Here is a 19,255-nt window from a genome sequence, read left to right on the forward strand (position 1 = left end):
TTGATCTTCTTAAGCCTTGCCCAATCCTTTTTTTGATTGGGCATCTGAGGTAATACCGCCTTTTTAGATAGAAATATACCGCGCACAATTGCAGCAGCAGGGCCAGAATGATGAGAAATATCTCGCAGTAAATCGTCGTCTGCAGTATTGTATTGCCAGTATGCACTGTTTCCAAGCTTTCCGTATTGTTTGTCGTGTTCTCTGCACTTTGCATCTAGTTCAGATGTTACCTCTTCTCCTATACTATTTCCCGGCCCACAATGTGGATGTCCAGGTATTGTTATACCACCAGTTGCGACCTTCTTAGTCGAGCGCAGCGGCATAATGATCAACATATTAATTTTACTTACCTTATATACTTCCTCTTTCTCCTTTCTCCTATTCTCCTAGTACCAGTACCACTTATTTGGTACTACTGACATGTGGTACTGCTTATAACACTCTATTTTTGAAAAAATTGTGGCACCTGTTAAATGCGCAGAAAAGTCCTGGATGTGGGGAATAGAATATGGATCCGCTTCAGTGATCGCGTTCAAACGCCTGTAGTCACCACAGGGCCTCCAACCGCCGGATGCTTTGGGCACCATGTGTAAAGGCGATGACCAGGGACTCGAAGAACGCCGCACGATTCCTAGGTCAAGCAAATGTTGAAATTCCTGTTTGGCAATCTTCAATTTTTCAGGGGGCAGACGCCTTGCCCTAGCATGGACTGGCGGCCCATGTGTGATAATAAAGTGCTCTACCTGATGCTTGGGTTGTGAGTCAGAAAAGCTACTTTTGGTCAGATTGGGGAATTCTGAAAGTAGTTTGGTGTAAGTTGGTTGTGCTGCAAAAGACATTATGTCACGCGGTGAATTCGCTGTCTTAGAAGAATTCACATTATCTGCAGAATTCGCATGCCACAGTCGATGGCGCTTGAAGTCCACAAGCAACCCATTTGCATGCAAAAAATCGATGCCCAGCAGGGGCCGAGATACATCGGCTATTACAAATTTCCAAGCAAATCTACCAATGGAAAGATGCAAAGTTAAAACTTTGAAGCCGTACGTACGTATAACAGTTCCATTGGCTGCTTTAAGTGAAACACCAGGTCTGTTTGAGCGACGATCCCGTCCAGTTGCAGGTAGCACACTTACTTCAGCACCACTGTCGATTAAGAAGTTGGCTCCTGTGTTGCAGTCTGACACGAAAAAGAGTCGGTTTTGCCTGCCGGCCGTCGCAGCCAATCTGGGCGGCCGGCTGGCTCGTTTCCCTGACAAATACATGGTCGGCGGCAACGACGTGCCTTGGGCCCAAAGCGCTGATGAAAAAAACAAAGGCCGTCTCCACGCGGATCAAAAGCAGACTTGTTGCTTTGACTCTGCACTTTTGAAACAATAAAATTTGGGTCGCGCCTTGCTTGCCATAAAACATCTGCTCTCTTGGCGAAACTTCGAAGGTCGTCGATGTTCTCTTTTGCCAAAATAATTCTGATGTCTTCTGGCATTTGTTGTAAAAATAGATGCTCAAAAAGGAAACACGGCTTGTGATCGCCTAATAAAGCCAGCATTTCATCCATTAGGGCTGAAGGTTTTCGGTCTCCTAAATCAGGCAAATTTAAAAGACGAGCGGCTCTCTCTTGCTTTGAAAGAGAATATGTGTCCAACAGTTGCTGCTTAAGCGCTTCATATTTTTCTTCTGCAGGCGGATGTTCCAACAAATCAATTAGACGTTGTGCTGCGTTTTGATCCAATGCAGAAACCACATAATAAAACTTTGTTTTATCGTCAATTATCTTCCGCAAAGCAAACTGTGCTTCTGCTTGATTAAACCAAACACGCGGTTGCGCGGTCCAAAATGTCGGCAACTTTAAAGACACTGCATGCTCTTCCATCCTGAGAAATTCGTTCTCAGGTTACGGGGTCACCACTGTAGCGCTGTTTATTTGCGCGAGTTCAAATATCGAATGACACAAGACAGAAAGGGCGAGACAAAACACGTTGCAAATAGAAAAAGGCACGTGACGTATTGTGCGGTTCGGTTACGCATGACTGGTTAACGCAGTTGGGGAAAACACCCAGTTGTCGCCACAGTATATTTATACTACAGTCCAGACCATCACTAATTTCACATAATAATTTTATTATTTTAACGTTTTTTTACGAGCCTGGGCAGGTTCCATAAAAACCAACAAAAACGCTCAGAATTGAACAGAAAGTAGTCAACACCTCATACCGATTCTTTAAATTGCCATAAACCGAAGGCGTATGAAGCGACAAGAACTTGCTTTATTGGAGACTATGTGCTAATAGCTTCTCACTGTTCATCCCAGAATTTTCTGATACTAAATGTGTTTCAATTTAATCTTGAATTTTCTATTTAGGTTTGTCTGTTTAAACATTTTACCCAATGTCAAACTAGAGTTAATTGGTTTAAACTGTTAAACATTCAACGCCTATAATATTTTAAAATTTTTGAAAGTAATGTACATTATGTACAACTTGTTTATTGTTGTTCAATCCCAGTAAAAAGTCATTTTGAAATACGACCACTGAAAATACAAAACAGCACCAAACGAGAATTTTTTTTGTAATATTGTAAAGGCATTCCTAATTTAAAGCAATCGGATATTTCATTGACAGCTGCCAAATTTCCCACATAATTTATGCAAGATTTGAATGGTTTGGTGAACAACGTTAACTGTACATAGGGTGACCTTTATTATTGTTGCTCTGTGAGATACATGTTTCTTGTTAGGAAACAAAATCCGCACAAAAAGGCAATGTTTTAGCCCAAACAAACATTTTAATGAACATCACACCGGTAAAGTTACATTTTCTGGTGAGTCAACATGTGTCTTTTCAAATTTCCAGAGTGGGTAAATGTTTTGTAACAAACATCGCATCGATGAGGTTTCTTTTTAGTGTGAATCAACATGTGTGTCTTCAAATTTCCATGTTGAGTGAATTTTTTACCACAAGTATCACATCGATATCGTCTCTCATTGGTGTGAATCAACATGTGTTGTTTCAAATCTCCACTACGAGCAAACCCTTTTTCACAAACATCACATCGAAAAGGTTTCTCTTTAGTGTGGGTCAACATGTGTGTTTTCAAATTTGAATTAATCCTGAATCTCTTTTCACAAACAACACATCGATAAGGTTTTTCGTTAGTGTGAGTCAACAAGTGTCTTTTTAAATTTCCACTCTGTGTAAATCGTGTATCACAAAGATCACATCGATAAGGCTTCTCATCTATGTGAACCAACATGTGTTTTTTCAAAACATCTTTACGCGCAAACCTTTTTTCACAAACGTCACACCGATGAGGTTTCTCATTGGTGTGTGTCACCATGTGTTGTTTCAATATTCCAAGCCGAATAAATGTCTTTCCACAAACATTACACTGATAAGGTTTTTCTTTGGTGTGAGTCAACATGTGTCTTTTTAAAGTCGAACTCTGGGTAAAAGTTTTTTCACAAACATCACATCGCTGAAGTTCCTCAATGCTGTGTTTCAGCATATGTCGTTTTATATTTCCACCTTCCAAAAACCTCTGATCACAAATATCAGCTTGATCCACGCCCAAATCCGTTGATGCCATCTCTCTTTAAATTACTGATTCAGGTGTTATAAAAAAACCGTTATGCTGATCTACGATTGATACGTTAGAAGCTGAAAAAAGAAAGACTTTTCTTTTGCCGGGCAAATGTGAACAAGTAATTCGGTGTTTCGACCACTTATACGGGGTTCTACTCCAGGGTAACGTAAGCTACCCAAACAGTCGTTCTTATAGCACCCCGTGAGTAAACAAAAAAAGACACTGGCGCGAAAACGGCGATAATACGTTGATAAAACGTGGATAAAATTCCTAGTTAAGCGTTGTAAATGCGACCTATAGCTAATCGGCATTAGAACATCTGTTTTTATACTCATTTTGAACTGTAGGTACCTTGTAATACTGGTTCGTTTGTGATTCACGCTTAACAAAAGTGTGCCGTCCAGGAGTGTCGAAATTTCTGTATCCAAGAATAAAATATGCTCGTTTTTGTCTAGAAACTAACCAGCACATCCAGGTACCTACGGTTGAAGTCCTACCACGGTTTAAACCAAAGCCTTTGTATATCAAAGTGCCGGACAGATCAGTGAACGGGCGCCTGAAGGAACACCAAAAAGAAGTAGCAAAATGGGTTTCGTTGAAATCTTTTTTTTTCGTTTCGGAACGTAGAAGCACAAATATATTTACATCATACTAATAATTTCCAACAACATGCGTGCCAAGGTAAAACATACTACACAACAATTTTTTAGCTTATCCAGAAGTTTTTATGATACTGATATCCCTTACGAGTCACCTTCATCAGGGCAATGTCATAAATTACCTACTAAAAGTTGTTATATAGCAACAAGGGCGATAAAACAAACACCAAATGAGCTGATAAAAAAAGGCAGTGGCCGAGTGATAACACCTACCTCAATGGTGCAAAAGCGACCGATAAGTTATCGGCATTAGAACGTCCGTTTTAACGTGTATTGTGTTGGTGTGAGAATGTTCCACGACTCCAGGAAACCGCTTGTGAAAATCTGTTTCCGTCGTCAATACCTTGGCACCAGAAAAGTTAATAGTGTAATTATGGACGGTAGCATGTTATGGGCAGTAAAACTGAATTGCGAAGGGTACACGAGGCCCTGCGGTTAACGGCTGCCCGAACTGCATTATCAGTGACCGAAAAACTAAGGTTGCACGGAAAAAGATTCAGCCCAAAGAGCGTGCTTTTGTTACTTTGCCTTACCTTCCTAAGTTAACGAATATAATCCGTCGCATGTTTACCGATTGTGTGGTCTGTTCACCGAAAGTTTGCAAACGTAACATACAGATTTGTTGGAGCATTGTAATGTTTTCTGAACAATGCCCCGGCTTGCAAACTGTGCAACAATTTTTTTATAGAGTTGATTTGATTAAACTATTAAACACTCAACACTTTCAATATTTTCATAACCACTGAATCATCATCATACGATATAAAATTTAACATAACTCATATATATATCTATATATAATACTTTAAATGACTGCGACCTGCTGACTCAACGTGTTACAAATCCTAAACCAAAGGTAACGTACATCAACGTGTTTATTGTTGTTCAATACAAGTAAAATATCACTTTTTCGCCCAATTGAAATTCAAAACAATATTAAACGAAAACATACACAATGCTGAAGCTTACCCCCATGTGTAAACAAACTCGTAAAAATAAACAAGGTAATATTTCGTCGTTATTGATTTTAACAAAACATTTTCAACCGAGTTCATCAAGTAAAACATAGCGTAATCGGATCAAAGTGTTTTTTGCAATATTTTGAAGAAATTACTAATGTAAAGGAGTCGAATATTCCATCGACTGGCGCCGAACTTAAACTACAGTAGATTTAAATGATTTGGTGAACAACGTTAAATGTACACAGAATCACCGTTTTTATTGTTACTTTGTGTGGTACATGTTTTTCAAAAACTGTTTAGAAACAAAATTCATACAAAAAAAGCAATTTCAGCTAACCTTCACACAGATAAAGTTACCTTTTGTTGTGAGTCAACATGTGTCTTTTCAAATTTGAAATGTCACTGAAACTCTTTCCACAAACATCATATCGATGTGGTTTCTCTTTAGTGTGGGTCAACATGTGTCTTTTTAGACATCCCATACGAGCAAACCCTTTTTCACAAACAACACACCGATGAGCTTTCCATTTGGTGTGAGTCAACATGTGGATTTTCAAACTTCCACGTTCGGTAAATCTTTATCACAAGTATCACATCGATATGGTCTTTCTTTAGTGTGAATCAACATGTGTCTTTTCAAAATTCCACTTTGGGTAAATCTTTTATCACAAACATGACATCGATGAGGTTTGTCTTTAGTGTGAATCAACATGTGCGATTTTAAAACTTCCATGCGAGCAAACCCTTTTTCACAAATGTCACATCGATATGGTCTCTCTTTAGTGTGAATCAACATGTGTCTTTTCAAAATTCCACTTTGGGTAAATCTTTTATCACAAACATGACATCGCTTAAGTTTCTCAATGCTGTGTTTCAGCATATGTCGTTTTACTTTTCCACCTTCCAAAAACCTTTGATCACAAATATCAGCTTGATCCACGCCGAAATCCGTTGATGTCATCTCCCTTTAAATCAGTTATTCAGGTTGTATAAATAAAAAATGTTTGTGCTGTTTTACGACTTATGTGTTTTGAGATGAAACAAGATAGACTTTTTTGTTCATCTAACAAATGTAAACAATTGATCCGACGTTTCATCGTCATATACGCGCTGTCTGCAAAGTTAATTAGCTATCAGTCGCTTGGAACTTTATCTACGTTTTTGCGCCAATGTCTTTCTGGTGTTTAATCTCGGGGTGCTAAAGACCGCGTTGGATAACTGACATTATCTTGATGAGGCCGGATGTGTAAAGAAACGTGTTTGAAATATGCCTGGTAGTAACACTATATTCACTGAAACAACATGTTAGGATTTACACATTATTGGCTCTTCCAGCAGTTTTTATTGTATAATGCCCACGATTCGATGTCGTTTACTAGACACCATGATTAGGGTAATGACATGAAGTGAAAACGCAAAGTTGCTATATAGCACAATCCACGGATCTGTTTAATCCACAATCCACGGGTCTGACTACATTATAGCTGCAACAAACCATCAAGCGATCATGGCATACTTACATGTAAATCAAAGCCCGTCCGACATATTAAATATCTCCATGTGGCAAGGCGTAGCTACATGAATAATAACGTACAAATACATTAGAAAGATTTATGCTTTTTACTATCGTCTAGAATCCAGATCATTGGCAATTTTACATAACAATTTAGTTTATTTTTTTTGCATTTCCTACGAGGTTGGGCAGGTGTCATATAAAACCAACAAGAACGCGCTGAATTTCTGATTCTTTTGCATAAAGTCGATTCAACATCGATTTCACAACGGGACAAAAAACTAAAAGAACAGTGGTTCATTGCCAAACAACTTTAAATAAAACTACACGAAAAAGTTTGAACCATTCGCTGATCATAAACATACCATTACATTTAAACTTGCAATACTAGTGACGCATATAATTTACGGTTTTTAAAAATCCTAACCCAGAAACAAGCAAGGCAGTATATTAGTGTAAAACAAAAGGTTTCGAAATCAACAAGTGTCATTATCAAATCAATAAATGCAAAATAAAGCAGCACATAAAATAAGTAAAAGCAGTGAAAAACGCGACAAGCGCTATTCGATAGTTTACGGACAATATTCAATAATTTATTGGATAAAATTATTAGCAAAAAAACTTTGTCAAGTGTTTGTCATACCATTTTCTAGTTTTAGCTGATATCGAGTGTTAAATATTTAATGCAAATTTCCTCCATGTATTTGCACAAATCCGTTCACTGATTGGTATTGCAAATTACTCTTGCTGTCTGCTGGTCTCCAGTGGTGTTTGATTTGGAGCATGACGTAACATTATATCTTTTCCCTGATAAATAACATTTTCTTAATAAATACAAGCCATAATATCACGAAATATTTGCCTGGAATTCATAATAAGCTTGACATTTGAAATCTGATCTTGTGCAAGTATCGAATGTCCCAAATGTATTGGGTTCATCCAATTTTCATCTGGAATTGAGGAAACACGTAAGAACAATTTTCTGGTGGATAAAATATTCTTTTTCACCCATAACATTATCGTTGTTGTTTGGCGACATAACAAACCACAAATCACTATAACTTTCATCTAAACCTAAATCATTATCGTTAAATGTGGCCGCGAGAATGCATCCACCACCAGCAGCTATCATGTCACAATAAACCTCAATACAATAAAAACGTGATTTAGGGAAATGTGTGGTGAGTGGGTTTGAAACGCCATTTCTGAAACATTACCCTTCAAAAGAGGAGAAATCTCAGAAACAAGGACAGTCTTGCAACCCTGTCTTTTTGTCAGCTACTTGTCTTCAACTATTTGTATCGCAACAACTTTTTTTAAGATTAATCCAACACAGCTTTTGCAACTGTTATCTTACAATACAATTGGATATGAAACCTGGCTAATACTTTGACTGACTTCTGAATATTCATCCATTGCACCCGCGACCAACATGGTAAAACTCAAACACAAAGTGAACAATATCAAACATTGTTGTTTAAACTGTCGTAAATTTGCGTATTTTATTACCTCGTCAAACAACACGATGCACGTCAATTTTGATGGCTAGTTTGCTAAAAGGTTCGCTGTGCAACATTTACGAGATTTAAATTTCGCTGCGGATGATATGATTTTAAACATATCAATTTGTACAGCAATAGGATGTATCTCATAACATCCCAATGACTGGCACCTAATTGTTCACAAAATTTACAGTGGATTTGAATGGTTCGGTGAACAGCGTTAACTGTACAAAACGTAACCGTTTTTATTGTTACCCGGTGTGATACATGTTTTATTCACATTGGTAGAAATAAAAGTCGGAGAAAACGGTTATATTTCAGCCAAAACATGTCCTTTCACTAACATCATATCGGTAAAGTCACTGCCTATTGCGAGTCAATAAGTGTCGGTTCAACATTAAATGACAACAAATCGTAATACATCAATGGGGCTTCTCATTAGTGGTTTAGAGTGAGTCAACATGTTAAATTTCAATCTCCACTACAGGCAAAGTTTTTAACACAAACATCTTATCGATGAGAGTTCTCCTTAGTGTGAATCAATATGTGTGATTTCAAAGTATTACCACGAGCAAACCGTTTCTTACAAACATCACATTGATAAGGTTTTTCTTTAGTGTGAGTCAACATATGCCTTTTCAAATCTACACCACGAGCAAACCGTTTCTCACAAACATCACATCGATGAGATTTCTCGTCAGTGTGAATCAACATGTGTGTCTTTAAATCACTACCACGGGCAAACCGTTTCTTACAAACAAAACATCCATGAGGTTTCTCTTTAGTGTGAGTCAACAAGTGTCTTTTTAAACTTCCACTCTGTGTAAATCGTGTATCACAAAGATCACATCGGTGAGGTTTTTTATTGGTGTGTGTCAGCATGTGCTCTTTCAAATCACCTTTACGAGCAAACTCTTTTTCACAAACGTCACATCGGTGAGGTCTTTCATTGGTGTGTGTCACCATATGTTTTTTTAATACTCCAAGCAGAGTGAATGTCTTTCCACAAACAGTACACTGATAAGATCTTTCTTTGGTGTGGGTCAACATGTGTTGTTTTAAAATCCAACTTTGGGCAAATGCTTTTTTACAAACATCACATCGATGAAGTTTTTCAATGCTGTGTTTCAGCATATGCCGTTTTACATTTCCACCTTCAAGAAACCTTTGATCACAGCCAAAATCCTTTGATGTCATCTTTCTTAAAATTAGTTATTCAGGGTATGATACAGAAAATGGTTGAACTGATTTGCGATGAATATGTTATGAGCTGAAACAAGGTAGAATTTTATTGCTGATGTAGCCTGTATATGTCGTCGGACGTTTCTACGTCATATACAGGCCACATCAGGGTAATGTCAGCTACCCAACATAGGCGTTAGCACACTTGGAGAGAAAACGAAGACAATAACTCGTAGATAAGTGTTGTAATTTCGACTGATACCTAATCGGCATTAGAACATCTGTTTTTATATTCATCTTGAACTGTAGGTACCTTGTAATACTGGTTGGTTTGTGATGCGCTGTACCATTCAAGGGTGTCGAAAGTTTTGTATACAGGAATAAAATAGTCTTGTTTTTGTCTACAAACAAACCAGCACATTCAGGCACCTACAGTTGTCCCGCCACCCGTTAAACCAAAGCCTTTGTATATCAACGTGTCAGGCAGGTCATTGCACGGGCGCATGAAGGAACACCAAAAAGACGTAGCAAATTGGCTTTCGTTAAAATCTTTGACACAAATTTGTCACCTTCGGAAGGTAGAAGCATAAATATATTTACACCATACTAAAAAATTCCAACAACATGCGTGCTAAGGTGAAACATACAACACATTAACAAATTTTTATCTCCTCCAGGAGTTTTTATAATATAATGCCGACGTATCGATGTCCCATACGAGTCACCTTCATCAGGGCAATGACATAAATTATCAACTAAAAGTTGTTATATGGCAACAAGGGCTTTAAAACAAACACAAAATGCGGTGGTAAAAAAACGCAGTGCGCATCAATGGTCCTAGCTCAAAGGTGCAAAAGCGACCGATAAGTTATCATCGTCATTAGAACGTCCTTTTTAACGTTTATCGTGTTGGTGTAAGTTCTACGACTCCAGGAAACCTCGCTAGTGGAAATCAGTTTCCCTCGCCAACACATTGGCAGCAGAAAAGTCAATGGTGTAATTATGGACAGTAAAGCTGAATTGCGAAGGGTATACGAGGCCCTGCGGTTAAACGGCTACCCGAACTGGATTATCAGTGACCGAATAAAACACGATTGCACGGAAACAGATTCAGTCCAAACAGCGTACTTTTGTCACTTTGCCTTACCTTCCTTGTTAACGGATGTAATACGTCGCATGTTGACCGATTTTGGGGTCTTGGTACGGATTAAGCCAGTCAACACCCTACGTCAGATGCTGTCACAACCATAGATAAAAACGCGACAAGGGGCATGCTAAACGCAATATCTTGTGGAGAGTGCAATGAGATTTCGCGGCGAGACGGTGAGGTCTTTGAATACGCTCCGAAAATAACACAAAAGAAATGTTGCCAAGAAAGATGCAAAAAAATCGGCATTAGCACTTGTTGAACATACAATCTCACACCAACACGATGAACGTTAAAACGGACGATAAATAATCCGTCGCTTTTGCACCATTGAGCTAGGTGTTATCACTCGACCATTGGTGCAGACTACGTTTTTTTTACCACCGCGTATTATGTGTGTTTTACCACTGTTACTCGCATAAAGGTCATTGTGACGCCACTGAAATTTTTGTTTATATAATCTAATAACGTTCTTCATGCGAAAAAGAACATCGAGATGTAATAATAATAAAAATGCAATTTTTTTATAACGATTCAACCCGTGTGACGTACGTAAACAGAATAACAACCAACATAAACTGAACGGGAAATTTGAACAGGACGGGAACTGAACGGGAAAAAATACACTGAAATTTCTGAACACAAGGTGCTAGAGTGTGTAATTTGTTAGTGCGAAAGTAACGATCCACCTTTTTGTTGTAACAAAGGTAGTTTTGGTGTCTGAGCTTTTGCATGTGAGGGCTGTGGTTTGGACTTTTTTTTCCGTAACTTGTCCATTTCATCATATTAATTTCATTTTTATTTCTGCAAAATTGTTTCTTTTCAAACTTGAAATGACATTAAATTTGTTTTCACAAACGACACATCGATCAGGTTTCTGTTTAGTGTGGGTGAACATGTGTGTTTTCAAGTTTCCTGAAGTCAGTCAAAATGTCATACTATCGTTACAAATGTCTGTCTGTAATATGTCCGTTGCAGTATTGTAAACTATACATGGATTCCAATGAGATTCAACAGAAGAACAATATGATCCAAACCCGTTGTATGTGTATCGGACCTTGGACTTTTCATTTAAAACATATCGGACTTTGGACTTTTTAATTCAAAACATTTTAATTCGTATAATTGTCGTGTCATATTGTCCTGGTCAAACTCGGTCAAACCTCACCTTTTTTCTACACAAAAGCTTGACCGGCTATTAAACCTGTTTAAACCTGTTTTCTAATCACCACGCTGGTCATAAACTGGCTTAAGGCTTTTGTTGTATCGCTTTTAACGTGTTAATGGTAACCCACGTATTACTTGGCTTACGGCCATGTTACACATGACGTTTTTAAAATCAACCAAAAGAATAATTGCGGTTTAGAACTTAGTTAACCTTCTCGGGCGTACGTTTTTACAACTTCGCTTGCATAACAACATTCAGTAGCTTGCTTGGGTGTAGCTCACGCGTTGGCGTTGTGACTTTTGTGTTGCGTGTTTAGCCGCAATTGGCGCTCTTTTGGCATGGTTTATTGAAATATAATGTCGGAACGTTAATTAAGTTTTGCGTCCTTTAGGTTTAGTTAAGCAGCATTAGTTTGTTTATACAAGGAGTCAGATATACGGTGTGTTTTAGTTGTCTACCTTTAAGGTCAGTACTTATGCAATATTTTTACGGAATATATATTTTACCAAAACGTTTTGGCATCTTCAGTTCCTCTAAGCCAGGGGTTCTTAACCTTTATTCCTTGTTGCAAAGGGGGTGCAAAAATTGGTTGGTGATTTGAAAGGGGTGCAACAAGGAATAAAGGTTAAGAACCACTGCTCTAAGCGAATACAAGACTGTTATAAAAACTATGGAATAGTAAAACCGTCACACAATTAAATACTAAAACAAGCTGTCAGTATAGCATCCAGTTGGTGAAGAAACTTTGCAAAATGAACGTCGAACCGTTTACTATCGTACTGTCAACTCATCACCGGAAAACTGCTACTGTAGGTTGATTTCAGTTCAAACTAGACTTTATTTTTCAACAACAATATAACAAACGGATACGGAAATTTTGACTGCGTGACATCTATGACGCATAGCATTTTGGTTTTAACATTACACAGGTCAATTTACCGTCTTATATTTACCGTCTTACACAGGTCAATTTAGCTCGTTTATACAAATTACTCCCTTAAAAGCATTGTGTCAAAAGCGTAAAGATTCTACACTTTAGCATTTTCCAGTCTCAACGTTTTATTGCCGAATTCCGTTATAGTTGCAAGCTAATATAGCGTAAAAATCATTTTTTGGTTGGGTCGTCGTTTCATATTACTGATTTAAAAAGAGCTGCAACCAGCTCCTAATTTAGACAGTTTTGTGCAGTATGTAAATTAGATAACAGTATCGAAAAGGGTCCTCATAACGTAAAAACGTTGCACACAGACCTACAAAAAGTTTATTTGTTTTATATTTTCTGTCTTCTTTTGGGCTTAACAGATTTCGGGAGCTTAAATCACACAGAAATGAGCGAGAATTCGCCTACCGCTCGTTTTTCTGCTTGTCAAGTAGCTTACTCCTGTGGTTCATAGTTTGTTGGCAAAAGTAAATGCTCTATTTGCCCTAATATGATTATTTATGACATTGTTATGATTAAATTACATGTTGTGTTTGACAAGTTTGTGCATTTTCCCCAGCACTGGGGACTGCTTGCTATAAAAACATAACTGTGTATGGTAAGCATGCAACTAATCTGAACAATAACATCAAGTATAATCTTGTACGATTACCAATGTGCAAAATCATGTTTGCTAACAATATATTATTTAAATTAGATTGATACAAAGCTGTATTGGATCGAAACTATATAACAATACAGTTTTGGTGATTTGTGGCCATCAACAGTTATTACGAGCGAAAATGACGTCAAACATTTCATTTGGCAAACTAAGGGACGCGTAAAATATCACTGTGAGAAGGGAAGGGTCGCAAGGTAAGGTTATACCACCTAGCAATGCTAGCATTGTGTAATTTGGCCATTTCGGTCAGATTTTGATTTCGTCAATTTAATATTTTTTCGAAAAGGGAACAAGACCATGTTGTTTCTGCATTGGGTGATGATTAATGTTTGAATATTTGCCCCACCTTACACCGTTTAATCTTTATTTTAAAAACTTAAGTGGTTTTACTAACGATTTGTAGAAGGTGATGTTCTGTTTTTCTCCAAGTGTTTGACTACGTTATAGTTGTAGCATGGCACACGTATTAGCCAGACAATCAGCCGTTCACCAACCAAGTTCATATGGTAAAGTGTCGCCATATGAATAATATTAATATAAATGCATGTTGTCCGTTTGTATGAGTGGCATGAAAACCAAAAGTAACGGCATACAGTAAATTTATTGGGTTTAAACAAGTAACATTTCACCGGTTCAACAAACTACGAACAACAGAAACTATTACAAAAACATGATCATTTGCTTTACCGATGGGCTCTTATTAAAACAAGTAAAATATATTTTTGTTTGCAAATAGCTCATATTTAGAAACCTTTGCTGAAAGGAAATTAAATATACAATTGTTGTCAAAAAGATTATGTACATAAAGAGTTCACATGTGTTTTAAAAGTGTAGTTCGAGGTCGCGTGGGTTCTTCACGGTACTGCGAATGCTACTCTTACACTCACGTATTAACAACGCAATAGGTTTGCGCTATGAGCTTTACTAAGTTTATAGTTCAAATTGCTGCCTCAAAATTTCTTGGAGATAAATACCAGAAATCACCACTTGTGTAATCCGTTGACTACATTGTTGGTTTATTTGGTTATAAGCGACAGAAACATTTTAAGAAGTATTTAAATAGAAATCGTAGTAAAGAGAATACAGCAATTGGCTCAAAAGTATATAACAATTCAAAATCTATTTTAGATATTTAATAGTATGTTTGATGTTTCACAAACACGGTTCAGTATTAAGTTGCATGTATGCGGCTGTGCTTTCTTTGTGAAAAAAACAAAACAAAACGGCGGGTATTAGCATGCTGCCGCTACAAAAGATATGATTTCACATACATATTCAAATCATTTGCGTTTACTTTGGGACTCTGTGTGGTATATGACTTTTTACATTGTTAGGCCACAAAAGCTGTAAAAATAGGTGTTTTTTCAGTCGAAGGAAATATTTTTGCGAAGATCAAATCGGTAAATTTACTGTTTATTGTGACTAGTTTTTGCATAGAGTTAATGCCCAAAGTTTTTGATTGCATAGAGTTAATGCCCAAACTAGCATTTTCACCAATACAAAACGTCATAAATTAACTAATTGTTGTATCTATTAAATACGAAGCCACTTTGTCTGCAAAATATTGCAAGTTTAGTAAAGCTTCGAGATGGTGTAAGTGATTTTGATTTGTCATAATTCACTTCACTCGCATCAACTACACAAGGTTCAGTTGAAGACATCGATAAAAACAGGATTTTAGGATCGGCCTCGTGGCCAAATATTCGGTTTCGGCCCGAACCTTTTTAGGCAGGTTTGGTGCATCACTAATTGTGAATCAACAAGTGTCTTTTCAAACTGGAAATGACATTAAATCTTTTTCCGCAACCAAAATATTAATGGGTTTTTGTTTTGTATGAAGCAACATGTGGGTTTTCAAATGTCCGCTTTGGGTAAATCGTTTGTCACAAGTATCACATCGATGTGGTTTCTCTCCAGTGTGGATCAACATGTGTGTTTTGAAATATCCACTTCGAGAAAACCTTTTTTCACAAACATTACATCGAAGAGGTTTCTCGTTAGTGTGAATTAACATGTGGGTTTTCAAATTTCCGCTTTGGGAAAATCGTTTATCACAAATATCACATCGATGGGGTTTATCCATAGTGTGCGTCAACATGTGTCTTTTCAAATTTGAATTGATACTGAATTTCTTTTTACAAACTTCACATCGATGGGGTTTATCCTTAGTGTGGGTCAACATATGTCTGTTTAAACTTCCACTGTCAGCAAATATTTTTTCACAAACATCACATCGACTGGGTTTGTTCTTAGTGTGCGTCAACATGTGCCTTTTCAAATTTGAATTGATACTGAAACTCTTTTGACAAACAACACATCGATGTGGTTTCTTTTTAGTGTGAATCAACATGTGCGTTTTCAAATCTCCACCACGAGCAAAGCCTTTTTCACAAACATCACATCGATGAGGTTTTTCTTTGGTGTGAGTCAACGTATGTACTTTCAAATTTCCACTTTGGACAAAAGTTTTTTCACAGACATCACATCGATAATGTTTTTTAATAGTGGGTGTCAGCATATTTCCACGTTCCATAAACCTCTGATCAAAAACATCACTTAACTCAAAGTCGAAAACCTGTGATGTTATCTCGTCAATATAGTTGTTCAGATATTATAAAGAAAAGTTTTATCTGACTTTCGAATACTATGTTATGACCTGAAACAAGATGTTAGCTTTGTGATTCATCCGTTTAAAACCATGGAACATTATGTTCAAAATTGTTTTGCATAAATTTAGTCGAACAAACTTACCACCACTGCTTTAGTGTGTAGACCAAAGTGCTCAAAATGCTGCAAAGTGTGAATGTGCACATAAAATAAATTGTATGCCATCGAAATAAAGAAACAAAACGTTTGTGGAAGTGTTCAGTGTTGGCGATAACTGACATTAACTTGCTTCGCAATGCTGCAGACAGATGTGCAACAATTTCCTTTTCCAGTGTGTCCGATTGCATGCGTCATTTATAATGGTCCAAACTGGGCCAAACCGCTAATCGGATAGTCCACTGGCGCTGGTAAAATCAAAATGCTTTGTGCAGTGCTTTAATAAAACAGTGTATTGAATTATGCGCTATATCCGTGTAACTTTAACGTAAAGCAACTCGGTGTAGCTAACGTGACAAACAACCATTTTTTTTCGAACACACGTAACATAGTCTTTCTTATTTTAATATACCATTTTTTTACTTACTGCGACATGCTTGTTTGTTGGATCTAATGCAGGGGTTCTTAACCTGGGGTGCACGCACCCCCAAGGGGTGCGAGAACTGTTTCTAGGGGGTGCGGGGATGCTGAATCCTTAAGGTTGGTTAGGTCTATTCTATTTAAGCAATTATAGAAGAGGGGGCGAAAATCAGTTAGTGATTTGAAAGGGGGTGCGAAAATTGGTTGGTGATTTGAAAGGGGTGCAGCAAGGAAAAAAGGTTAAGAACCACTGATCTAATGTGACCCAAAACGCTGACGTAATTCCTAATATCAACTGACAAACAAGTTGCTGTTTAAAACTTCCTGACTATTTGCTTGCAATGCCAACACCAAAACGTAACAGACTGCCAATTACACTCTATACATTCCAAATTATCCTTTTTATTGTGCACTAGGTAATATCGTGTTCACTGGAATCTCAATTCACACGCTTTCGGTCACAAATGTTGTTTGCGGAAGAATGTAGTAATAACTATGCGTGTGCTTACTGTTTTAACTTAACTTAACCGCGTTGCGTCTCATACGTGTTGAGCTGATCGAGTGACTGCGCAATGCGGCAGTCAGCTGTGCAACAATTTCCTTTTCCAGCATGTCCAATTACAAGCTCGGTTATAAACTGGGCCTGGGGACTGGCAACTGATTATTTAAAACGGTTACACCTGTAGTTTAAGATATGTGAAAAATCCTTTCAATTGGCCAGGTACTAACACACCGTTGAAAACACTTTTGCGCCAATTTTATTACCTTTTGTGGAATATTACAGGTAATATTAACTTACGCTTTATTCAAAACTGCAGTTGTATTACACACTCAACTTAACCTCAGCAAACCGCTTGTGAAATATTATACCTGTGTGTTATAAACAATAAAAAATCTTTCTAACAAATCAATTCGTCTTTTCATTAGCTTTACCTCGCTACTGAAAATCCCTCAACTGGGCTACTGTTTCCAGTTCAAGTAGTAATCGGTTATGCAGCTGCGTCCTCCGACGTTTGCACATTTTTGTATTACAGGAAGCAATTGACTAGTTTGACTCAGGGCATACAGTCAGGGAGGAATGGTGCATGTAGCGTTTTTTCAATAGAACGTTTGGCAGCGTATCTTTTGACTGCTTTTTGAATGACAGTTTAGATGTCAACTATGCGTGATGTTACACACTCATTCATCTACAGTGACGCGTGTGAACACTTTCCATGTGGTTGTACACAACAGTGGGACGAAGCGTTTTTCTGAATAGGGAAACGAAATTGCACAAAGTGTCAGTTAACACCTCAAATTGCGTGATGCAAGCCTACAAGTAGTTTACACGTTGTTTTTCCAAATGTTAACTATTTGATTACATTTATTCGTTTTTATATGATGCAAAATTAATTTTCAAACGTTTTTGCTTGGTGTGTTACGAAAAAGTCATTTACTCGTCATCACTAGACTACTGAGGAGAAGTATACAAATCGGAGTACCAGAGAATCCTCAGCCGGGGTTCATTTGCCTTGAAATTAAGGTCATTTTCCTTAAATTATGTCATTAACCTGATGATGGTGTCTTGTATGGCACATCGAAACGTCGGCATATTATAATCAAAACCGCTGTAAGAGCAAAATATTTGTTGATACATTATGCCTGGAAGCAACAGTTTTATATTCAATTCCAATGCTCAAGTTAAACTATGTTTAAACAATTTTGCAAAGATTCATTGGGGCAATATAATATTTTCTAGGTGCTTGCAAACAGAACAAACATTAATGCAATTAACCATCCGCAAATCAAAAGGTATAAGCCTACTGCCCTTCTGGCACCATCTGACAGTTAGCTGTGCAACAATTTTCTTTTCCAGCATGTTGGATTACAAGCGTCATGCTGTTGGTTCGAAACTGGCCTAGCCAACTGTTAGGACAGATTTTCAATAGCGCTGGCAGTCCAAAAGTTTTTAAAATGCTTTAACATAGATCTGCATGTGTAATACGAGAACAACCTGCAACTGTATTATGAAGCTATACATCTCGCCGTAGCTGGTGGATGGATGAATGGATTGGGTTTTGGTCTTGTACTTTAGGGATTGGGCCTGCATACAATTTTGAACGAAGCGCTCGCTTTGAACTAGAAAACGAAATAGGCAACGGGACAATTTGAGGGCAGTTTGACATGTGAATTACGTATTCATTCTCGTGCGGTCTAACGCAGTTGTGTGGGAATTTTTTTCAAACAGATCGAATGACGTCATTAGGGAAATTCCCAATAAAATGTTGGACCCCCCCTGAAAAAATTTCTGGATACGCCCCTGAAAACACTGTTGATTGATCACGTTGTATGTTTGTGTGAGTTGCAGGAAACCCAAAATAATGGCATACAGAAAATTTATTGTTGTTTAAACCATGTAAAATTTCACCAGTTTGACAAACCACGAAAAACAAAACAGTAATAAAACCATGTAAGATAAAACTCAAATTTTAGTTTGCAACTATTTCAATTTTTAGAAAGCATGATATTTGAAAGAATGAAGTTACATATCTAATTTCTGTGAAACAGATTATCCTGCATGCGCGTAGAAAGTTCACACGTGTTTTACAAGATATGATTTTCAACATACATATTGAAAACATCAGCGTTTATAATAGGACACCAAAATCTGTAAGAAAATGTGTTTTCCACAAATATTTTCACGGTAAATTTACTGTTTATTGTGAGTCAACAAGTGTCTTTTCAAATTGAAATTACATTGAATCTTTTTCCGCAAA

General features: G+C 37.4%; 4 protein-coding genes across 4 annotated transcripts; all 4 read right to left on the minus strand.

Moving 5' to 3' along the window:
- Positions 1-449: 449 nt before the first annotated feature.
- LOC145218075 (uncharacterized) lies at positions 450-2,060 on the minus strand. Its single transcript, XM_080085469.1, has one exon. It carries the CDS (start codon positions 1,871-1,873, stop codon positions 1,154-1,156), a length of 720 nt encoding a protein of 239 aa, XP_079941595.1. The 5' UTR covers positions 1,874-2,060; the 3' UTR covers positions 450-1,153.
- A 405-nt stretch (positions 2,061-2,465) lies between these two features.
- LOC145219404 (uncharacterized) lies at positions 2,466-10,721 on the minus strand. Its single transcript, XM_080086771.1, has 2 exons — positions 8,733-10,721; positions 2,466-3,589 (listed from the first exon to the last, which is right to left on the minus strand). The coding sequence occupies exons 1-2, from the start codon at positions 9,413-9,415 to the stop codon at positions 2,809-2,811; spliced, it is 1,464 nt and encodes a 487-aa protein (XP_079942897.1). The 5' UTR covers positions 9,416-10,721; the 3' UTR covers positions 2,466-2,808.
- LOC145218082 (uncharacterized) lies at positions 5,681-8,720 on the minus strand. The gene has a single exon (XM_080085477.1). It carries the CDS (start codon positions 6,162-6,164, stop codon positions 5,757-5,759), a length of 408 nt encoding a protein of 135 aa, XP_079941603.1. The 5' UTR covers positions 6,165-8,720; the 3' UTR covers positions 5,681-5,756.
- Positions 10,722-14,315: 3,594 nt separating the features above from the next.
- LOC145218074 (uncharacterized) lies at positions 14,316-18,090 on the minus strand. Its single transcript, XM_080085468.1, has 2 exons — positions 16,068-18,090; positions 14,316-15,972 (listed from the first exon to the last, which is right to left on the minus strand). The coding sequence occupies exon 2, from the start codon at positions 15,847-15,849 to the stop codon at positions 15,088-15,090; it is 762 nt and encodes a 253-aa protein (XP_079941594.1). The 5' UTR covers positions 15,850-15,972; positions 16,068-18,090; the 3' UTR covers positions 14,316-15,087.
- Between the last annotated feature and the right edge of the window lie 1,165 nt (positions 18,091-19,255).

The sequence above is a fragment of the Phallusia mammillata genome, chromosome 3, assembly GCF_965637545.1.
Source record: "Phallusia mammillata chromosome 3, kaPhaMamm4.hap1.1, whole genome shotgun sequence".
In the NCBI taxonomy this organism is placed as follows: Eukaryota; Metazoa; Chordata; class Ascidiacea; order Phlebobranchia; family Ascidiidae; genus Phallusia; species Phallusia mammillata.